The sequence below is a fragment of the Cuculus canorus genome, chromosome 1 (assembly GCF_017976375.1).
Source record: "Cuculus canorus isolate bCucCan1 chromosome 1, bCucCan1.pri, whole genome shotgun sequence".
Lineage (NCBI taxonomy): Eukaryota > Metazoa > Chordata > Aves > Cuculiformes > Cuculidae > Cuculus > Cuculus canorus.
The window spans coordinates 142072218-142092109 of record NC_071401.1 but is presented as its reverse complement, the minus strand read 5'-3'; the positions used below and the strand labels follow the sequence as shown (position 1 = coordinate 142092109).

At 45.5% G+C, this 19892-nt stretch overlaps 1 protein-coding gene across 23 annotated transcripts in view; it reads left to right on the top strand.

The window, feature by feature from the left end:
- Nucleotides 1-11481, top strand: part of CACNA1C (calcium voltage-gated channel subunit alpha1 C) — a 481236-nt gene extending 469755 nt beyond the window's left edge. For 13 of the 23 annotated variants that reach the window (XM_054054621.1, XM_054053927.1, XM_054053694.1 and 10 more), the window contains 7 exons: nucleotides 97-449; nucleotides 1326-1352; nucleotides 2768-2896; nucleotides 3362-3471; nucleotides 5436-5539; nucleotides 9528-9851; nucleotides 10118-11481. In XM_054054621.1, the coding sequence (XP_053910596.1) occupies nucleotides 97-449; nucleotides 1326-1352; nucleotides 2768-2896; nucleotides 3362-3471; nucleotides 5436-5539; nucleotides 9528-9851; nucleotides 10118-10414 (1344 nt within the window). In that variant the 3' untranslated portion in view covers nucleotides 10415-11481. The remainder of the gene's footprint in view (nucleotides 1-96; nucleotides 450-1325; nucleotides 1353-2767; nucleotides 2897-3361; nucleotides 3472-5435; nucleotides 5540-9527; nucleotides 9852-10117) is intronic. The other 10 variants (XM_054054010.1, XM_054053858.1, XM_054054903.1 and 7 more) reach the window with 3 other exon arrangements.
- The last annotated feature ends 8411 nt before the right edge of the window (nucleotides 11482-19892 follow it).

Here is a 19892-nt window from a genome sequence, read left to right as displayed (position 1 = left end):
GTCCTAACTTTTTTTCCTCAGAAGGCTAAGCAGGAAACGTGGTCCTTGCACGCCTTCTTACTCACAAAGGGAAAATAATTTCTGTTTCTCTGACAGAGAGCGGGAGGCTTGTTCGGAAACCATGTCAGCTATTACCAAAGTGATGGCAGGAGCGCATTCCCCCAGACATTCACCACCCAGCGACCTTTGCACATCAATAAGTCTGGCAACAACCAGGGAGATACTGAGTCTCCATCTCATGAGAAGCTGGTGGACTCCACCTTCACTCCCAGCAGCTACTCATCTTCAGGCTCTAATGCCAACATCAACAATGCCAACAACACTGCCCTATGCTGCTTCCCCAACCCACCCAGCTACCCCAGCACTGTCAGCACAGTGGAAGGCCATGCGGCCCCCTTGTCACCCACCATATGTGTGCAAGAGGCTCCTTGGAAACTGCCTTCCAAAAGGTAAGCTTCACAATAGAGAGCGGGTCAAAGGACCAGGGAGAGGAACATGCATGCAAACACCAGAGCACTGCTGAAGTCACCCACTAGACATTGCTCAGCCTGCAGCCTGGATTGCGCCTTCTGGTTCTCCGCTTGTGCCAAAGCCCATGGTGCGTCAGTTAACCACTGGAAAGAAGCAGCACTTTCACTGACTGAACACACTTGATTTCTTTGGGTTTCATCATGCAGAAACCTTTGTGAGAACCAAAGGAGCCTTGTTTATCCCTACTTCACCACAGGGAGGTGTTTTGTCAGCTGGTAACTAAAGCAGAGAGAGACTGCAATTCATCTCTTAAGCGCCCAGTTGGGAGCTTTGTGGAAGTCAGTGTTTTTTCTTTCAGTGGGTCATATCCCTACAGATGCTGCCAAAGGCATCCTGGGAGGAGGGAGGCAAAATTTTTAGAAATGCGATACTGTGCAAAGCAAAGAAAATCCCCTTCTCTGGACAGCTTTCAGGCTGACTACACACAGATGACAAATACAAAAGGACTATCATTTTTATTGGTGAGGGATTTTTTTCAACCCCCTTTTTAAACAGCAGGAAGCAGCTGAATTTTTTTTTTCAGTGCAGAGAGTGGACAATGTGAAAAGGTGGAGAAAATCTGCCCCAGCAAAGACAGAATAAGACAGTAAGATAGAGGAAATCCAGTGGGTACAGAATTACCCCATTAAAAAAAGCCCAGCAGTTTTTTTATTTTGTGTTTTTCTGAGGGAGGTCACAGGAATTGCAAAACATGTTACCATCTGCCCTCCCCCTTGCTGCTTTATGGTGGTATGAAACTGCTAACATGGTATTCTTTTCTCTCTTTGCTTCCTTGGGCACCTTCCTTGAATTAGGACGCATTACTACGAAACACTGGGATGGTACGTGTTCTCACTCATGCTATAATGCTTTCTGAGTGTAAGACTCATTCTTTGTCCCATTGAATGTCTAAATCCTCATTAATGCTGAATATGAGCTCTTCTTTTTTGTGTCAGTAGGGCTGAAAAAGAGGTAATGATCATCATGACATCTCCAAAAGTACTCCTAACTCAGGGCTTTTCTGCCCAGGTAGCAATGTGTGGGCTGTTTCTAGCTGATTTCTAGATTTGGGTTTTTTTTAAGAGTTTCTAGTTGGGCTCACACATATAGGCACACTCTGATCACAGCACAGTGAAGTACACCCTGGCATGTTCCCACAAAAATTCTGTGTGGTTTTGGCTAAACACAGGCTGTTGAATAGAGGGAGCTGCCATGCACTGATTTCTTCCCTCTGCATCCTAGCAGTTTTACTTGCCTCCCACCTCACAGGGAGGTCACTCCAGCAATGTCCTACAGGCGGTAGGACAGTGCATATGCACATTTCTCCCAGTGCTCTTTGCTGAAACCAAATGATAAAATAACATTTCCTATCCAGTCCCTGAAAGGTGAAAAAGACCTGCCACACTACTCTTTTCTGCGAATGCCAGTAACAGGCTGACGTTTGTTCCAATGCCTTCATGTAGGTATCTCCAAGATTCACAGTGCCTTCAGATTTTACTTTACTCCTCAGAAAAACAAACTCAGAATGAAATGAAATGAAATGAAATGAAATGAAATGAAATGAAATGAAATGAAATGAAATGAAATGAAAATGAGGGCCAAGACGTGAAACAAAGGGACAAGGAGGAGGCAAGCAGGGAAATATGGGCTGTCACGCTTAAGGGTTTGAACAGATCCCATTGAATTCAGTAGAAGCAATCTGCAGTTAGTGATGAGAGAAAAGGGACCAAAGATGGAGAAGGCAGCAAGGAATGAGAGCATCAGCAGAAGGCAGAGGGCAGAGATGGTTCAAAGTAAGGGATTTGGGAGGCAGAGACCATACGCCACAGAGCTGAGAGGGTTCCTGTTAGTGTCTAGGAGGCTTCTCTGCAATTGTAACCAAGGCTTTTGGAACAAGGGAAAAAGCTGTATTTCCAGGAGCCCATCTTGGATTTTACTTTGCGTTCAGTGAGGTATGTCTATAGAAATGAGTTCAGAGTGATGTGCATGTTTACAGAGTCCATGTAGTCACAAATGACAATATGTTTACAGTAGTGTTCATCATTGATTTAAGAAACTGTTTCTCTGAAAGAGGACACAGGCAAAGGTTGTTGCTTTGTATGAGTAAACTCTGCAGCTCTGTTCAGTCATTGATTTTTTTCTGTGAGAGCTCTTCAACATTATAAAAAACTGAAACAGATGGAGCTTGTCATTCTTGTCGTTATAACAGGTTGTCTTTACCATCTCCATATCTTGACTTGTCTTTTTTGCTCATTAGCTCCAGTTCCAGAGACAGCCAGCTGGCAATTGTTTGCCAAGAGGAAGTGTCTCAGGATGAGACTTATGATGAAAATTTGAATGAAGACATTGAGTACTGTAGTGAACCAAGTCTGCTCTCTACTGAAATGTGAGCTTTTGCAGATTTAGTCAAGGTGTTTGGGTGGTGCTTTAATTAAGGGGGAGAGATGGGAAGAAGTGATGTTTTCCTACAAAAATTTGAATTTATGAGATAAGGCTGGATGACTTCAGTCAGACAATTTAAATACCAGAAAATAATTTTAAAAAATACAGTTCAGCCCTGAGAAGTAACATCATATTTTACGTAGGATTTTCCTTCTCTGGTGAATGAGACATCTGGATGTGCAGGGCCTCCCCTCACATTCACTTCTAGAACCTAATCATCCCAGATCTCGTCTTTAGAGCATTCTCTGTCTCATGGTCTCTGTTACTGCTCCCAGACTAGTTGTAGCTTGAAGCTAGCTTGCTATTGCATTCATTTGATAGCATGATCTTCCTGACTTCCCTGCTGAAAGAGGGGTTATTCTGTCCAATATCAGCTGTTTATCTAGAATCCCTCTGCTCTGCTTTCCAGGCTTGCATACCAAGATGATGAAAACAGACAACTTACTCCACCAGAAAACAACAAAGGAGAGGATGCCCGGCACTCTCCAAAGAAAGGATTTCTGTGCTCCTCAGCACTAGGTAACCTCTCAGTGTGGCATGAGTGTTGTGCTTTCTTCTGCCTTGACTGAGTTCTCACATCTCACTGGAGGAATCCCAGCATGTGTGGGCATGAGTGTTGCTGTTTGATGCATTTAGCTTGTGAAACCAGGAATCCTACGGCGTGCACACGATGCTTATCATGCACGTGACTTTACTGACATTGTGCTCTGTCTGTAGATGAAACTGTGGCTGTTTGGATAGTCTATGAGATCTGTTTGGTTAAGGCCACCTATGAATTAGAGAAGTTTATCAGAGTACTGATTTGCTCTCCGAACAGTCACCAGGGAGTCACTGGATGGGCTAACCTTCAGTATACAGTGTTCTGTTCTGTGTGTATTCATTGAGGAGAAAGAGAGGTTGTCTCTTGTGTCTGCTGTGAGGAAAACTGTGAATTTCAGGTAGAAGTTTGCTTTCCACTTTAATTTTACCTGAAGATTTTCAACAGCTTGAGCGTGCAGACTACAGTCAGGTAAAATGCATGAATCACATGATCTTATGAAAGTATCAGGACAAACATGAGAGTCTGGAAGAAATTGAGCTGTTTTATGTAGAATATTTTTCAGCCTTCTTCCTGAGTACTGGTGTGGATAAAAAAGACGTTTGGGGAAGAACCAGAAAGAATCCTGTATATGAAACAAAGTCCTACAAAATAAAGGTGATAGACTAGGTTATTGTGATGTTTAAAGTGAAGCTATTGAGTCTACACACAAACCCTTCAGGATATTTGTACAATTGAGTATTTTTATAGCATTTATTTTATTTCAAAACTTGAAATATTAGGCAACGACAATTCCAATATCTATCAGTAAGGCCAAATTTGCAGTCAGTCCTTCACAGTATGCTTCATCAACTACATCATGGTGAATATTTATATACTGATGCCATACTCATTTTACTAGTCTTTTTCTTTAGAAAGAGGAATTACTTTTTATGTGCATTGTAGCATTGGTTCTCTGGATTGTAACACATTTCCTTCAACCCCTGAGAGGGCCTTTTCTCAACAAATCAATATTATAATCACTTACTATTTTCAGAATTCTAATTTTCTTTCCTTGTTTAGAAAACTGTCAACAGGATTAAGAAGTCCACAAAATATTTCGGTGTGCCATGAAGCTCTGTCCTTACTATTGGCTTTGTCATTCTTCAGAAGTAAAGCCTCTGCACTTGTTCAGAAACATACTTTGCAGTACTTTTAAATCCCTGCATAGGGAGCACCTTTCTCGTATTTACAGGAGTAACGTTTAATTTTATAGCAAGTAAACTATTTAGAGGGGCTATTTCAATACACCCCTCAATCTTTTTTTTAAGAGAAAAGAAGATTTCTTGCCTCTTCTCTTCTTTCCAAAATCTGAAAATGCTTTATGTCTATGTAAGCAGCCTTCCATTCACCAGTAAATTCAATCATTGATTAATTCACTTCCAGCTGACCTTGCTAAAGACACAGCCTCATAAACTGTGGTATGTCTGGCAGCTAAGGGACACAGGTCACAGGCAAGCAGGAGTCTGATGTCACTTGAGCAGTCTGACGTCCTCTCCTGCGCATTGTGTACAGCCAGGCACAGTGCCAGAGTCTCAGCTGCCATCATCAGTCCTACTGACGCCTTTACCTGAACCTGAGAGGTCTGAGAACACTTCCAGTGCTTGGGAGGGAAATAAGCTGCATAGTATCTACTAGGACAGTGTTTTAAAAGAGGGAAAATAAAACTTATCATCCAGAGTTTTATCTGGCAGCTTGCTAGTGTGGGTTGGTCCATGATGTTTGACTGCGTTTTGTAAATACAAATGCTTTGCAAAAGGCAAGGTGTTCAGGAAAAGTGGACAGAGCCTAAAATGTGGATGGTCTTGCTGTATCTCCAATGGGAATGTTCTAAAAGAAATAGAAAACAGATTGCCTATAGTGTATTATGAGTGATGGACATGGTTGTTTGTAATTGCTGTTTCAGGTCGAAGAGCATCTTTTCACTTAGAGTGTCTGAAAAGACAGAAAAATCAAGGTGTGGATGTCTCGCAGAAGACAGTTCTACCTTTGCATCTGGTACATCATCAGGTGAGGGCCCAACGATGTGGCCAAAATCCCACCATCTTCAATGCCCCTTGCACTGCACCCCAACCAACTTTTTAAAAAACATTTGGGATAGTTTCTCACCTATATCAAAGGTCCAATTTTTAGAAAACATATTTGCCATCATTTTCTCATTCCTACTTTCAAGATTTTTATCATTCCCAGGAGAATGCTGCAGGCACTTGTCCTTTAAAGTGAGCAAAGTTATCATTTTCTGATGTCCATGAAAAAGTAAAATAGAAAATAACTAGAAGATAAAAATAGCTACCCAAATGGCATGCTGTCACGCAATTACACTGACTTTGATGGTAGTACGCGTAGGAATAAAATCTGCAGGGTCTACTTTCATGTTAATTAAAGGTAACCAGTAACTGTAATTAGTAATTTTAAAATGTAAACTGATTACATGTAATTAATCAGCTTCATAAGCCCTTTGTAACTGTATTCAGCATCCTACCAAATGTATGCTTCGGCACGTACCTAGATGATTAGCCAGCTGTCATAGTCTAAAGTAGGTCTGTGTCTTTCAGTCTGATGATGCCACTTTCTGTCACCATAAAAGAAACAGGTGCAGATGGTAATGCCAGCCTTGCAAGGGTGTCCTTCTCTGTGCAGTCTCCCAAGACAGAATGGCCTCCCCACCTTCTTAGGCTGCCACAGAGGTAGAAAATGCCATATGGCAGGGGTGGGAAGAGTGAGAAGTCAGAGCAGAGGAGTAAGATACGAGCACGCTTGTGGCCACTCCCAGCCAGTTATCCTTTAAGGACTGAGCTCCATAAAGCAGTGGCCTGCTGAGCATTGCATCTGTGGGATGGACAACCAGCAAATGTGTAGGAACAGGGAGGACCCTTCCTAGAGCAGCAATAGCCCTCCTGAGACTTTCCTGTCCTCCCACAGCAGGCCAGACAGAGGGGACACATGTTTCCCACCCTCTCAGCCCACTTGGCTGGGAGAATCACCACCTTCCAATGTGTACAAAGAAGATGGAGCTACTTCACAGAATCACAGAATCACAGAATCACAAGGTTGGAAAGGACCCATTGGATCATCGAGTCCAACCATTCCTAACACTCCTTAAACCATGTCCCTAAGCACTTCATCCACCCGTTCCTTAAACACCTCCAGGGAAGGTGACTCAACCACCTCCCTGGGCAGCCTGTTCCAGTAGCCAATGACTCTTACTGTGAAGAATTTTTTTCTGATATCCAACCTGAACCTCCCTTGACGGAGCTTCAGGCCATTCCCTCTTGTCCTGTCCTCAGTCACTTGGGAGAAGAGGCCAGCTCCCTCCTCTCCACAACCTCCTTTCAGGTAGTTGTAGAGAGTAATAAGGTCTCCCCTCAGCCTCCTCTTCTCCAGGCTAAACAACCCCAGCTCTCTCAGCCGCTCCTTGTAAGACTTGTTCTCCAGCCCCTCACCAGCTCTGTTGCTCTTCTCTGGACACGCTCCAGAGCCTCAACATCCTTCTTGTGGTGAGGGGTCCAGAACTGAACACAGTATTCAAGGTGCGGTCTCACCAGTGCCGAGTACAGAGGGAGAATCACCTCCCTGGACCTGCTGGTGACCCCATTTCTGATACAAGCCAAGATGCCATTGGCCTTCTTGGCCACCTGGGCACACTGCTGGCTCATATTCAGTCGGCTGTCAACCAGCACCCCCAGGTCCTTCTCTTCCGTGCAGCTCTCCAGCCATTCTTCCCCCAGTCTGTAGCGCTGCATAGGGTTGTTGTGCCCCAAGTGCAGGACCCGGCATTTGGCCTTGTTAAACCTCATCCCATTGGTCTCGGCCCAGCAGTCCAGCATGTTCAGATCCCTTTGCAGAGACTCCCTACCCTCCAGCAGATCGACACTTCCTCCCAGCTTAGTGTCATCTGCAAACTTGCTGAGGGTGCACTCAATGCCTTCATCCAGGTCATTGATAAAGACATTGAACAGAGCTGGACCCAGTACTGAGCCCTGAGGAACTCCACTTGTGACTGGCCTCCAGCTGGAGTTAACTCCATTGACCACCACTCTCTGGGCCCGGCCATCCAACCAGTTTTCAACCCAGGAGAGTGTGCGCCTGTCCAGGCCAGAGGCTGACGGTTTCTGAAGCAGAATGCTGTGAGAAACTGTGTCAAAGGCTTTACTGAAGTCCAAGAAGACTACATCCACAGCCTTTCCCCCATCCAGTAGTGGAGTGATTTTGTCATAGAAGGTGATCAGGTTAGTTTGGCAAGATCTGCCTTTTGTAAACCCATGTTGACTGGGCCTGATCACCCGGTTCTCTTGCATGTGCTTCATGATAGCACTCAAGATTACCTGTTCCATGACTTTCCCTGGCACTGACGTGAGACTGACAGGCCTGTAGTTCCCCGGATCCTCTCTGCAACCCTTCTTATATATGGGCACAACATCAGCCAGCCTCCAGTCTAGTGGAACTTCCCCAGTCAGCCAGGACCTCTGGAAGATGATACTTCAGCTTCCTCATGCCACCATGCAGCTCTAAACCTAGAGGGATGGGATTCTGCCCCTCCCAGCATCACTCAGCCAGACTGCAGGGTTAACCTGAAATAGGTATCTAGCCTCCAGCTGACAACGCTCAACAGCATTCTTGTGTCTACAAAAATGTTAGCCTACAACAGTGTTTAAAACAGTGTTTTAAAGGTTGCCTCTGCTAAGCGTAATGGATTCAGTTGCTTGTGAATGTCTGAAGCAGTATTCTCATGAAATACTCATGCCTCAGATTTAGATCTTAGAAAGAAAATTTTTACTGTGAGGGTGGTGAGGCACTGTCACAGGTTGCCCAGAGAAGTCATGGGTGCCCCATCCCTGGAAGTGTTCAAGGTCAGGTTGGATGAGGCTTTGAGCAACCTGATATTGTGGAAGGTGTCCCTGCCCATGGCAGGGGGGTTGGAACTAAATGATTTTTAAGGTCCCTTGCAACCCAAACCATTCTATGATTCTATGATCATAATATGTAAATGTATGCAGCTGAACTTGCAATCTCACTCTGATCAACAGGGAAAGAGTATATCCAAAGGGCAAGAATAAGTCTTGTCCTACAGACAGCATTTTCAGGCAGGTATCTAAAAGAGGCAGGAGGCTTGCTGGTAGCTCTGTACTCAGCTTACACTAAACACATAACCTTTGGATAGCTACAGCTGGATGAGACTAACTCCAACCCAAACCAGAGGATTCTTTGCGACACAATCCACATGCTTTTGTATTTTCTATACATTTATTTATGCTCATACTAGGCAATAGTGAGCTTTGTGAGATAAGCCTATGATTGTGACAACATTACTTATGGAATATGGCAGCAGTCACCATGACTAAGGCATCAGATCAGCCCTGTGCAACAAGGGACTTCTTGAGAAATTTATTATGAAAGGAGGTTGGATGACTCAGAGGTTGTGTAGATGATTACAGGAAGGACTGAATGGCTCAAAGTATAAACGTCAGATATTGATCTTCCCACTAACAGCAGATGCCTGAACATCCAGTGGTGGATTTATAGTAATTGCCAACTGCAGACACATCTAAAATTCACATCTGGTATCCGTTCAGGTTCCACAGTAGACACTTACAAAGAAACATAGCAATTGCCAGTAAAAGCTAGCGGTATGGGTGGTAGCAGTGGTGGGAAAATGAATTGCTGTCTCACCCACTGGAGAAGAGGTGGTGTTTCTGGCAAGGCTGTGGGGAGTGGGGCTGCATCCCTGCTGTCAGTGCAGTGCCTCCGGGGCTCAAGAACCACAGGCACGAGAGTTTTCAGTCTGGTGCTTGGCCCTAGCACAGAATACACCATTTAAAGGAAAGCTTACAAAAATGAGTTTGCGGGAAATGTCCAAACCATTCCAGGAGCTGGCAGCTGTTTTCAGAAGCCTCACAACACTCCAGGCCTTTCTTGGGTGGTTTCTCCAACGCCTCCTCCTTCCAGCACTGCTGCTAAGAGCAGGCTCTCACTCGACTTGTTCCTCCTCTGTCTGCAGGCGTTAGCGGTGGCTGGCCTGAGTCCCCTGCTCCAGCGAAGCCATTCCCCCACCACGTTCTCTCGGCTGTGTGCAACACCCCCCGCGACACCCTGCAGCCGTGGCTGGCCGCAACAGACCATCCCAACTCTGCGCCTCGACGGGGCAGAGTCCAGTGAGAAGCTCAACAGCAGCTTCCCATCAGTACACTGCAGCTCTCGGTACCCTGACAACAGCAGCTGCAGCAGCCCGAGGAGAGCCAGGCCAGTCTCCCTCACTGTCCCCAGCCAGACCGGAGGGAGCAGCAGGCAGTTTCACGGCAGCGCTGGCAGCCTGGTTGAAGCGGTAAGACTGCAGAGTCACAAAGGACATGAGCACTGTCAAAGCCAACTAGAAATGTGGCCCTCGGAAGAGCAGGGCAACAGATATATTCTGCCCACAATGCCAAGAGTAGGACTAGCCATCTCCAAGCAGGGGTTAGCAGCGTGAATGGGTGAAGGACCACTGGGGAAAACACAGCAGTAGAGAGGGTTGTGATGGGGTGCGATAGGGCTGATGATGCAGAGTACTAACGTATGTCTTTGTCTCTGGTTCCCTACCTGCTTTTGAAGGTCTTAATTTCGGAAGGACTAATGCAGTTTGCTCAAGATCCAAAGTTCATTGAGGTCACAACCCAGGAGCTCGCAGACGCCTGTGACATGACAATAGAAGAGATGGAAAATGCAGCAGACAACATTCTCAATGGTAACAGCAAGCAGAGCCCCAATGGCAACCTCTTGCCTTTTGTTAACTGCAGGGACCCAGGGCAGGACAGTGCAGGAGAGGAAGAGGAAGAGGTGCAGAACCCGGATTGTAGAAAAAGTCAGGAGGAGCTCAAGGACAGCAGGATTTATATCAGCAGCCTGTAGTTGCCAGGGCTGGAAGCGATGCTGGTTTTTTATTTGTTTCAATGTTCCTAATGGGTTTGTTTCAGAAGTGCCTCACTGTTCTCGTGACCTGGAGTAACCGGAACAGCGTTCTTCATTCATTTCTGTTGGGACGAGTCGCAGAGTTGGGTGGTGTAAGAAAGCTTTTCAGGAGTGGATATAACCCCAGCACGTGTCCATGAAAGAAGAGTGAGGAGGAGGAGGAGAGCCAGCTCCCTCTTTTTTTCAGTCCCTGCACAAGGAATGATGACTGCCTCCCAAGCACGAAGGGGAACCTCAGCTTCCCATGGATGGCCCTAGCCAAAAGGACCCTGCGTCAAACGGGTGTCTTTCAACTTTGCTTGTAAAAATCATTTTGCACATATTCTGTATGAGCCTCACCGTCTCCATAAAGCCAAGGCCCTTTGATTCAGAAGGAGAGGAAGACTTCTTCTGCTGTGGATTCCCATACCGCAAAGGGGAGGAGGAAGCAGAAGAAGCCCAAAGGTGCCCAAGGGGCAGGTGGCAATGCTGCCCAACCCTGCCGAAACTCCCAGGCAGCGGTCTCTGCCAACAAATCCAAGCTCAGGCAGCCACCCCTGCCAACCAATCAGAGCTCAGGCAGCCTCTTGCCAGCCAATCCGAGCTCAGGCAGTTTCCTGCCAACCAATCAGAGCTCAGACAGACAGCCATGCCAGCCAGTGGGAGAGCAGCGAGCAGGCTCTGTGGCGGGGCTGAGCCAACCTGCCCCACACTTGTTGAGGTGGTGGTGGTGGGCTTGTGTAGATCTCTCCTTGTTTTGCAGTTTGATATTTTCTTGAAAGCATGTTGCAGTTTTTATTTTGACTATTTTATTATTATTATTATTATTTTTGGAGGGAGAAGGGAGTGTTTACATTTTGTAATCACCTACCTTTTGTTTTGGTTTCTTTTCACCTTTGCAAATGTTAAATTGGTTTGATCATGTTGTATTATTTAAACTGGGTTCTTTTCTCCATTGAAATTTGGTAGAAGTATAACAATAGGCAAGTTTTACCAACCATTATGTACACCAAGAATTTGTAATTTTATTTGCTAGTAACTGAAACCTCCTTTTTTTGTTGTTGTTTTATAATTTAAAGATAGTAGGCAATGCACTTGATATAGTCTTGCACATTTGAGTGATTGATTTGGGTTCTTTTTAGTGCTAAGTATATATGTGAGTGTGGAAGCAATACGAGGGAGTGTGCGTGTGTGCGCGTGTGTGCGTAAGTTCTCCACATCCTGGTTTGAGCTGCAGAAGATCTGTATCTGGGGCCATTGGAATGCAAAAACAAACCACTGTCTCTGCTTTTGAAAGGGGAATCAGTAACTCTTTGCATTTTCTGTTCCACAAGATATGCAAAAACAATGCAATAATATTAATTTTAAAATACAATTGTAAGTTGTGTTGGCATTAAAACTGTATAGAAAAAAATTGCGGGGAGGGGAACAAAAAAAAAAAAACCAGAAGGCGTTACGCTTCAATATATTCCGTGTGATGTTTTATTGCATTGATAATGTTTCTGTTGAAGAAACCGTTATACTTGAATTCAGGTCAGTTTCAGTATTTTTCAAATATTTTTTTAAAATGAATTGCGATTGTGCCAAGCAAAGATAATGAATTGAATTAAGTTTGTTTAAAAAAAAAAATAATCACTTCTTGTATATTTTGCTGCATGTCAAGTGAATCATTTCGTATTTGGAATGTGCCAAGCTTTACCTTTGAACTTTTAAGTGCTTTTCTACGTGTGGTTGGGGAAAGGGGTACTATTTTTTTTCCTTTTTTAATTTGTAAAATGAACAAAGTGTACCTGGTGTAAGTAACTATTCTGCAATCCACTGACAGGTTTGAACGTTACTGATTTTGCATATCTTGTGTTCATTTTCCTTCTTCCTCACTCCCTTTAAACATGCACGATGACTTTATTGGTAGAGAATCTTTATTCCTGAGACCAAGATATCTTATTCATGCTTTGTTCTCTTTCTTTTGCTCAGTTTCCCTAAAGGTCTCATCCCACTCAAGGGTGTCAAGACCCCCAAGCCCATTTGGCAGATGCATCCTACATGCTCAGCTGGCACCAGCAATTCAAGGAGCAGGGAAATAAAAATCTGCTTTCAAATTTCTTTTATTAAATAGCTGACTCTGACGAATTATAACAGGATCCTGGGATAAACAAATGCAAGAGGCAGAATTGTTAGCAAAGTAAAATTTTCTAACTCTGTTCTAGACTGAAAGCAGAGGGTAAGTGAGGGAGAGAACTCTGGATCATTGTTTAGAAGAGTTGCTGCACTCTGGTCAAGATGCTGATGTTACGTGACTCTTTTGTGTCCCTATGCACAGTCTCATCCCTCTTCCCAGACTGTAGTGGATTAATCACACTGATACTTGGCCCTAACCTGTGAGACAGGCTGAAAAAACAGGCAGGTATTGTTAGATTTTATGCAACTGATTTTTGTCTAGACTTCTGCTGTTTTTTTCTCCCTTCTCAAGACGGTTCACAAACTTTCAGATCTGTACTGAGCTAGGAGGTGTGGTCTGACTCAAAGCTAAACTTCTATTCAAATTTTGGGCTCTACAGATATCTGAAAATATCATTTCTTGCATGTGTTGATTACATTATTTTTGTGGTGCCCTTGTTTTTCTTCTTGATTCTCTGGGGCATACAGCAGAAATAGCACAAGGTATTTTTGACAGTGCACTTTTTCCAGTATCATTTTCAACCACCCAGTAGCAGCTCAAGAGACCTTGAAAAAACCCATATCCTTTTAAGCTAGAGAGATATGTATCCACTTATCCAACCATATGGCATCAAAGCCCCAATTCAAGACTTCCCTGGAGAAAGTAACCAGCTGATGTCAGTCTCATCCTTTCCATCCCTCATGCCTGTATCAAGACAGGCACGCAAGTGTCTGCCTTTGAGAGTTTGCTGCTCCTAGTGCTGAAGTGCTTCAAAGCTACTTGAAAGGAAATAGTGCTGTGCCTGGCTGTTTCTGAAAATGAAATCAGTCTAAGGGCTCTGTATCTTATTTTCTTCCATTAGAAAGTCCATCTGACCTTCCCAGTGAGAGACAGAGGTGCTCTCTGCTCCTGAGAAACTAAGTACTGGTCTAAATTAGTGGTGGCAAAGGGTATTTCGGTTGACAGAGCATGTCATCTTTTAGGATTTTTCTTGATAGAAAAGGATTATGCCCCATCTGTATTTCTGGTGAAAGGTGCAACTCCCTTAGGGGTGATAGCCAACAACAGCATGCAGAAACCCCACTCTCTGCTGGAAGACCCCTTAGGTCCTGCAAAGTGGAAAACATGGCCAGCAGAGAACGCAGAGGGCTTCTGGGGCTTGAGGGGCAGGTGTTAAATTTAGTAATTGCTGGTGCCAGCCATGCAAATTTCTCTTTCTGGGGAGGGTAGCTTTTTTTTTTTTCATTTGAGGTACTTCCAATATGCACATTGTAACAGGCCTGAGCAAAGAGCTACTGCCTCCTTCAGGTGAGGTAGGGTCTGGGGGACGGTGGGAAGACAAGGGCAGGTTTAGTTCCGGGAGTGTCCTTCTTTCCCTGTGAATGGAAATGGATGCTGGGTACAATCACTGTTCTGTGGATGGAAGCTTGGAAGGAACTGATGGCGGAGGAGTGGCATGGAAGGAATGGAAAGAATGGGGAAAACGGTCTGTTGTTTGCTACTGAGCATCTCTGACTTGCAAGAGTACACGGCAGACTAAAGATGTTTCTTATATAAAAACAAGCCTCCTCCCTGTATCACTCCTGCTCATTATTCCAGGCAGTACTGGGCCAGCCACACCAGGTGCATTTATTTTTTTCTTCCTTATTTCTGGGTGGCTGACGTGATGGGGAAGAAAGTGGAACTCATGACCCAGAGCTGGAGTTTCGTTATCCACAGACCTTTTCTGCATTATCTGCCTCTTCAGCTGGACATGTGAACAATGATGGTGTAGATGCTGCTGCTACTGCAGGGGTCCTGCCTGTTTTATTACCCTGCCCACCACACCCCAGCGCGGAGGGACAGCCAGAGAGGCGCCATGTACAGAATCGCATCTATTTCTGCTTTGTTTTCTGACTCAGAACCCTGCCCCCAATGACTACAACAATGACAACAACAACAACAAAAAAAGGGCAAATGCATTTTTTACATTTCTTGATAATTTCCAAAGCAATGTATCATTGCTTTCTTTAGACTGATGCCAATATAACAGTTGTATGGGTCTCAGCCAGGCTCCTGTGTCTTTTCTGCCTGATAGTTTCAGATTGCTGTATGAAAAAAGTATGCGTGTTTGCACACAGACACAATCGTACAAGGTGACGACGCCGTGAGCCCGTGGAGTTGTTCACCCGTGTCATTGATGAAGTTGGAGGCCTTGCTTCATATGTGTAGATGAGAAACCCCAACCCATTGGTCCAGTGAGCTGAAGTGAAGCAGCCCTACTGAGACAAAACTGAATATCCTAAAATGTATGCACCGTCCTGTTGTGGCTGTCCCTGAAGGGGAATGTGTTCAGCAGGGGCAGGGTGGGGAAGAGGAACACGGAATGGGGAATTTGGAGCACAAGAAAGTTGATAAGTAAATCCAGTCGGGGGTTTCTGGTAGCGGTGAGATTTTGTCAGTTCCCATAATGAAAACTGTAGTGCATATAAAGAAAATATTCCAGGCTGTCAGAAGCCCCAATTCCCATCTTGCTAACACAGATATGAAGGGCACTAGTGGCCAAGGAGGTTGTATTGATACAAAGAATGTAGAAAACAGAACTGAGCCAGAAAAAAAATATTATATCTTTTCTCCATTTATTTACTTCTCCAAAGAAGTCTAAGAAATATAAATTTCAATAGCTACATGGAGTTTCCTTTTTTTTTTTTTTCTTCTGAATGTTGCAAAGTTTTAAAAGTTTTGTTCTGGATTAGCAAGCCCAGGGATCCAAAATGCTTCCGATGGGTCCTCAGTCAGTGGAGCTTTGCTCTTTGTTGCTGCTTTGTTTCTGGACAGCTGAAACCACTATGGCCTTGCTGCTACAGCACCCTGAAATGGGGCAGGTGAGGGCAGAAGCACAGCTGAGAGAGATGTCCTGTACGGAAGACAGACTGGGCTCCAGTTGCTTTCAGATAAGTCAGTAGCATTACACTGGAATGGGAAAAAAAACCTTTCTTGATATAAACTTTAGTGTTCTAGTTAAATCCTTCATTCTTCCCCAGCCCCTTATGGGGGAGATGACATAACTGTTAACACTCAAGCATAAAAAGCAGGCCTTCTTTAGGGGCACAGGGTTTGATTCAGTTGCCTAAATGTGGGAATCTTCTGCCACTTGAGAAACCCTATAGTACTCTGCCCAGTCTGCAACAGCTGGTCCAGGAAGACACATCTCTTCCCCAGGGCTGGTGTCACAGCTACCAGCCCCACCTGGACAACAGAGATCTCAGGTGGCAGGAGACAATTAGGCAACTTAATCAAATTCCTTTCTAAAGGGCTAATTGAGAGAAGCAGCACCAATGACTGATTTAATAAGGGAATCCTCATTAGCATCACCAAGGGCTTAGGATCGGGAGCTCATCTCCACACTCCTACCATATTGTTTTTCTACCCCACATCACAGAGACAGCCTCCACCGCAGCAGCCTGAAGGTCACAGTGCTCTGCCCAGCCCTTACATTAGGTGAGGGTTAGCAGCTGCATCCCAGGCCCAGAGGAGCATGAAGCAAGCCCTGGCAAGTGTAGGCTTCACTCTACCCAACAACAGATTTTTCTGCCAGCATTCGAACAGCCCCTTTCCAAAGCATTTCTCTGTTCAAGACAGACCCACTAACTCAGACACTCTGCATTAGCCTCATTTTTCAGATTATGAAATACCCATGGTTTCCTTCTGCATTTTGCCCAGCCAGGCAAAATGCAGACTCTTTCCCAAATGGGCTGTAGTGCTTTTAATATTTTAAGCATCCTACGCCAGTCTGCTTCCATCTCAAGCACCTAGGTAGACTGGCAGCCAATACTACCTAAACATCGTCAACCTTATGATCGCTCATAGAAGTGATTGGTTCAGGCTTATTCAGTCTTGACAGCTTGAATGTGGAATGATTTTGGAGGAGGAGTGAGATTGTAAATATCTCTTTGACAAACATTGCTGCATCACACACAAAAAAAATGAGGGAGATACTTTTCAAACTGCCTTAAAAATCAATTACGAATGATGGAATCTCCCTCCAAACGATTGCCACTTGGTAGAGCAAGGGATAAGTTGCTTTGGGTGAATTCTGGCAAGAAGTGGTTGGAATCTAGTGCAGTTTCAGGAATGAAAGTAGGAGTTGATCTCTCACTCAGTCTGAATTCACATCAGCGCCAACGACTGAGCACTGCAGGATCAAAACTGTTTAAGATCGGGGGGGTATTGTATCTGGCCTGTATCTGCATGGTTTGGGTCTTGCCCAGCAAGGCACTGCATACCTGTGTTTCCCGGTGACTCCAGGGAAGATGGGGTTCCTCAGCACCTCTTAAGTTCAGGCCCTGGAGCGTCATTTCCTGCTCTGACCATCAGCTATAAATGTTGATAAATATAAGTGTTTTGCCTTCACTTGAATTGCCCAGAGCTGTAAAATGACCTCTCTCAAGTATAAACCAATCCAGATATAAACCTCCTCTCCCGCTCTTCCCTACACTCCCTGCCCACCCTCCTAGCCCTTCCTTGCACCTCCACCCAAGCCCTTCCTTGTCTCAATTCTTTACCTCCTTCCACAATTTTATATCTAGTTTTCATGAACCCACAGAAATGCTTTTGTAAATAATGCTGTACAGTTTGTAACTGTCATGTAAGCCTGTCATCAGTGCCAGAGTCCGTCTTGCCCTCTCGCACGTTTTAAAATCAACAGAGGAAAGCTAGAGCGAATGGCCCGCCAGTGAGCTATAGGGTCATCTCTGTGTGGGACAAATGTATATTCCTGTAAGATTGCATTTTTATCCAAGGAATGATGTTATTTTAAAATTGCTAATAAATTTCTAAACAATGTCCAGATTTGTTTAATATTGTAAATGTTATCAGCACTCTTATGATGTTGGTCCCTTATCTTAGCAGTGGCTGAAAAATAAGACAGCTTCCTGCAGCCCCTTATTTCCCATCGCCAGTCCTGCTTGCTGTTCATGGGCTCTCTTGTGAATTTAAGGGGCTACAGAAGAGTCTTGGACAGTCACAGCCTGCCTTGTTAAACAATAACTTAGGAAAACCAATCACTGTCTGTACTGTTATCACTACAGAAATTCTGCCATGTCATGATGACCAAAGTGTGACTCAAGCATAACCACATACTTCACATTTCCTCCACAGGACTGTTTTTATCAAGCATATGCATCAAAACTCTGAATGCCTGCAGCCTAAATAGTGTCATTAGTATATACATAAGCCACAAAGCTAATGGGATAATAATAAGTAACATATTACGTGTTTATTTTTTATGGAGCAGATTTGTTTTACCATGTTTATCAGGCAATTACGCCGCAACACCAGCTGAGCACTGAATTTCCTGTCGCAGCTCTATATATCATAGTGTACTCAGTCCGAGTGCGTCGGTAGAAGATCAAGTGAAACAATGCTTAAAGAAAAAAGAATGTTTTTCTTCAATTACGTGTACATATATTTTTTTGCCCTGACTTGCACACAAATGTCAGACCTACAGTCTTTGCTGCTACTACTAGTTAGCAGTGTCACAAAATGATAGAACGCAGGAAGTGATTAAAACCCGTGGATATCACCAGCATGAGGCAGTGGAATGGCAGAACCATCAGACCAGCCCTCAAGTAGACACTGGCCATCACAAAACCACATGAAACCACGTCAGTGAAAGCCCAGCAAACAGGTCAGCTTTGCTCAAAAGCTCACTGAGCTGAAAACCCAGCTGAGCTCCCTGGAGCTGGGATACAGCTTTGTGTGAAAGCCATGAGGTGAAAAACAGCAAAATCTGGGTGAAAGCTGCCTGCAGGTGTCCTGAAGAGTGGTTCGAAACCTGTGAGACGGCTGAAACACAGTGAGCATCAGGAACAAGTAAAAGTTTAGCACAGCCCACAGTGCATCAGATGCATTTAGAATTGCCCCATGACAGAGAAAACACAGCATCCATCCCTAATGCTTTTTAATCATAGAATAGTTTGGGTTGAAAGGAACCTTAAAGATCATCTAATTCCACTCCCTCCGTCATGGGCAGGGATACCTCCCACTAGATCAGGCTCACCAAGGTCCCATTCAACCTGGCCTTGAACACCTCCAGGGATGGGGCAACCACAGCTTTCCTGGGCAACCTGTGCCAGTGCCTCGCCACTCTCATCATGAAGAAATTCCTCCTTGTGTCTAACCTAAATCTGCCCCTCTCCAGTTTATACCCATTGCCCTTAGTCCTATCACTACAAGCCTTTGTGAACAGTCCCTCCCCAGCTTTCTTGTGGCCCCTTCAGGTACTGGAAGGTCACTATAAGGTTTCCTGGGAGCCTTCTTTTCTCCAGGCTGAACAACCCCAACTCTCTCAGCCTGTCCTCGTATGGGAGGTGCTCCAGCCCTCTGATCATCCCTGTAGCCCTCCTCTGGACCTGTTCCAACAGCTCCATCTCTTTATGTTGAAGATTCCAGAACTGGACACTATACTCCAGGTGGGGGTCTCACAGTAGAGGAACAGAGGGGCAGAATCCCCTCCCTCGCCCTGCTGGCCACGCTTCTTTGGATGCAGCCCAGGATACAGTCGGCCTTCTGGCCTGCAAGTGCACATTGCCGGCTCACATCGAGCTGCTCATCAACCAGCTGCTGCTGTCGGTGTTTAATGGTCAGGGCAGCGGCGAGGATGCGCACACAGGAACTTGCCACTCCTAGGTCTATTTGTGAAGGCAAAGGCAAACCCCGGGATAACCTCAGGTTTGGCTCATTAGCCCCAATCTCATCCCACAGCCCCGCCTCTAGCAGGACCTCAGCCCCAGACAGGATTCACTGGGGCCTCACAGCAACCCCAAGCGCGGAGAGGAAGACGCTGCCCCCCCCAATTCCCTCGGCTAAACCAGCGATCACACGTGGTGGGCGGTCTGGGGGGGGAGGCCCTAATGCGGCCTCGCCCATCGCAGGCCCCGCCCACCGCTGCACTAGCCCCGCCCACTCCATAGCCCGCAACTTGTTGCCTTAACCACACCCGGTAGCAAAGCTCCGCCCACTGCAGCCATAGCCCCGCCCACCTCACAGCCTTTCCATTGCTGCTTTAGCCACGCCCGTGTCAAGCACCGCCCACCACTGCCCTAGCGCTAGTTCATTAGCCACGCCCGCCCATTGCAGCCCTGGCACCGCCCACCTCAAGCCCCGCTCATCTCAAGTCCCGCCTGTCCCTGTTCTAGTCCCGCCCATCTCGTAATCTGGCCAATGCAGCCCTAGCCCACACGTAGTCCCGCCCACTGCAGTCCTAGCCCCGCCCACTTTGTAACCCGCGGCCCCGCCTCA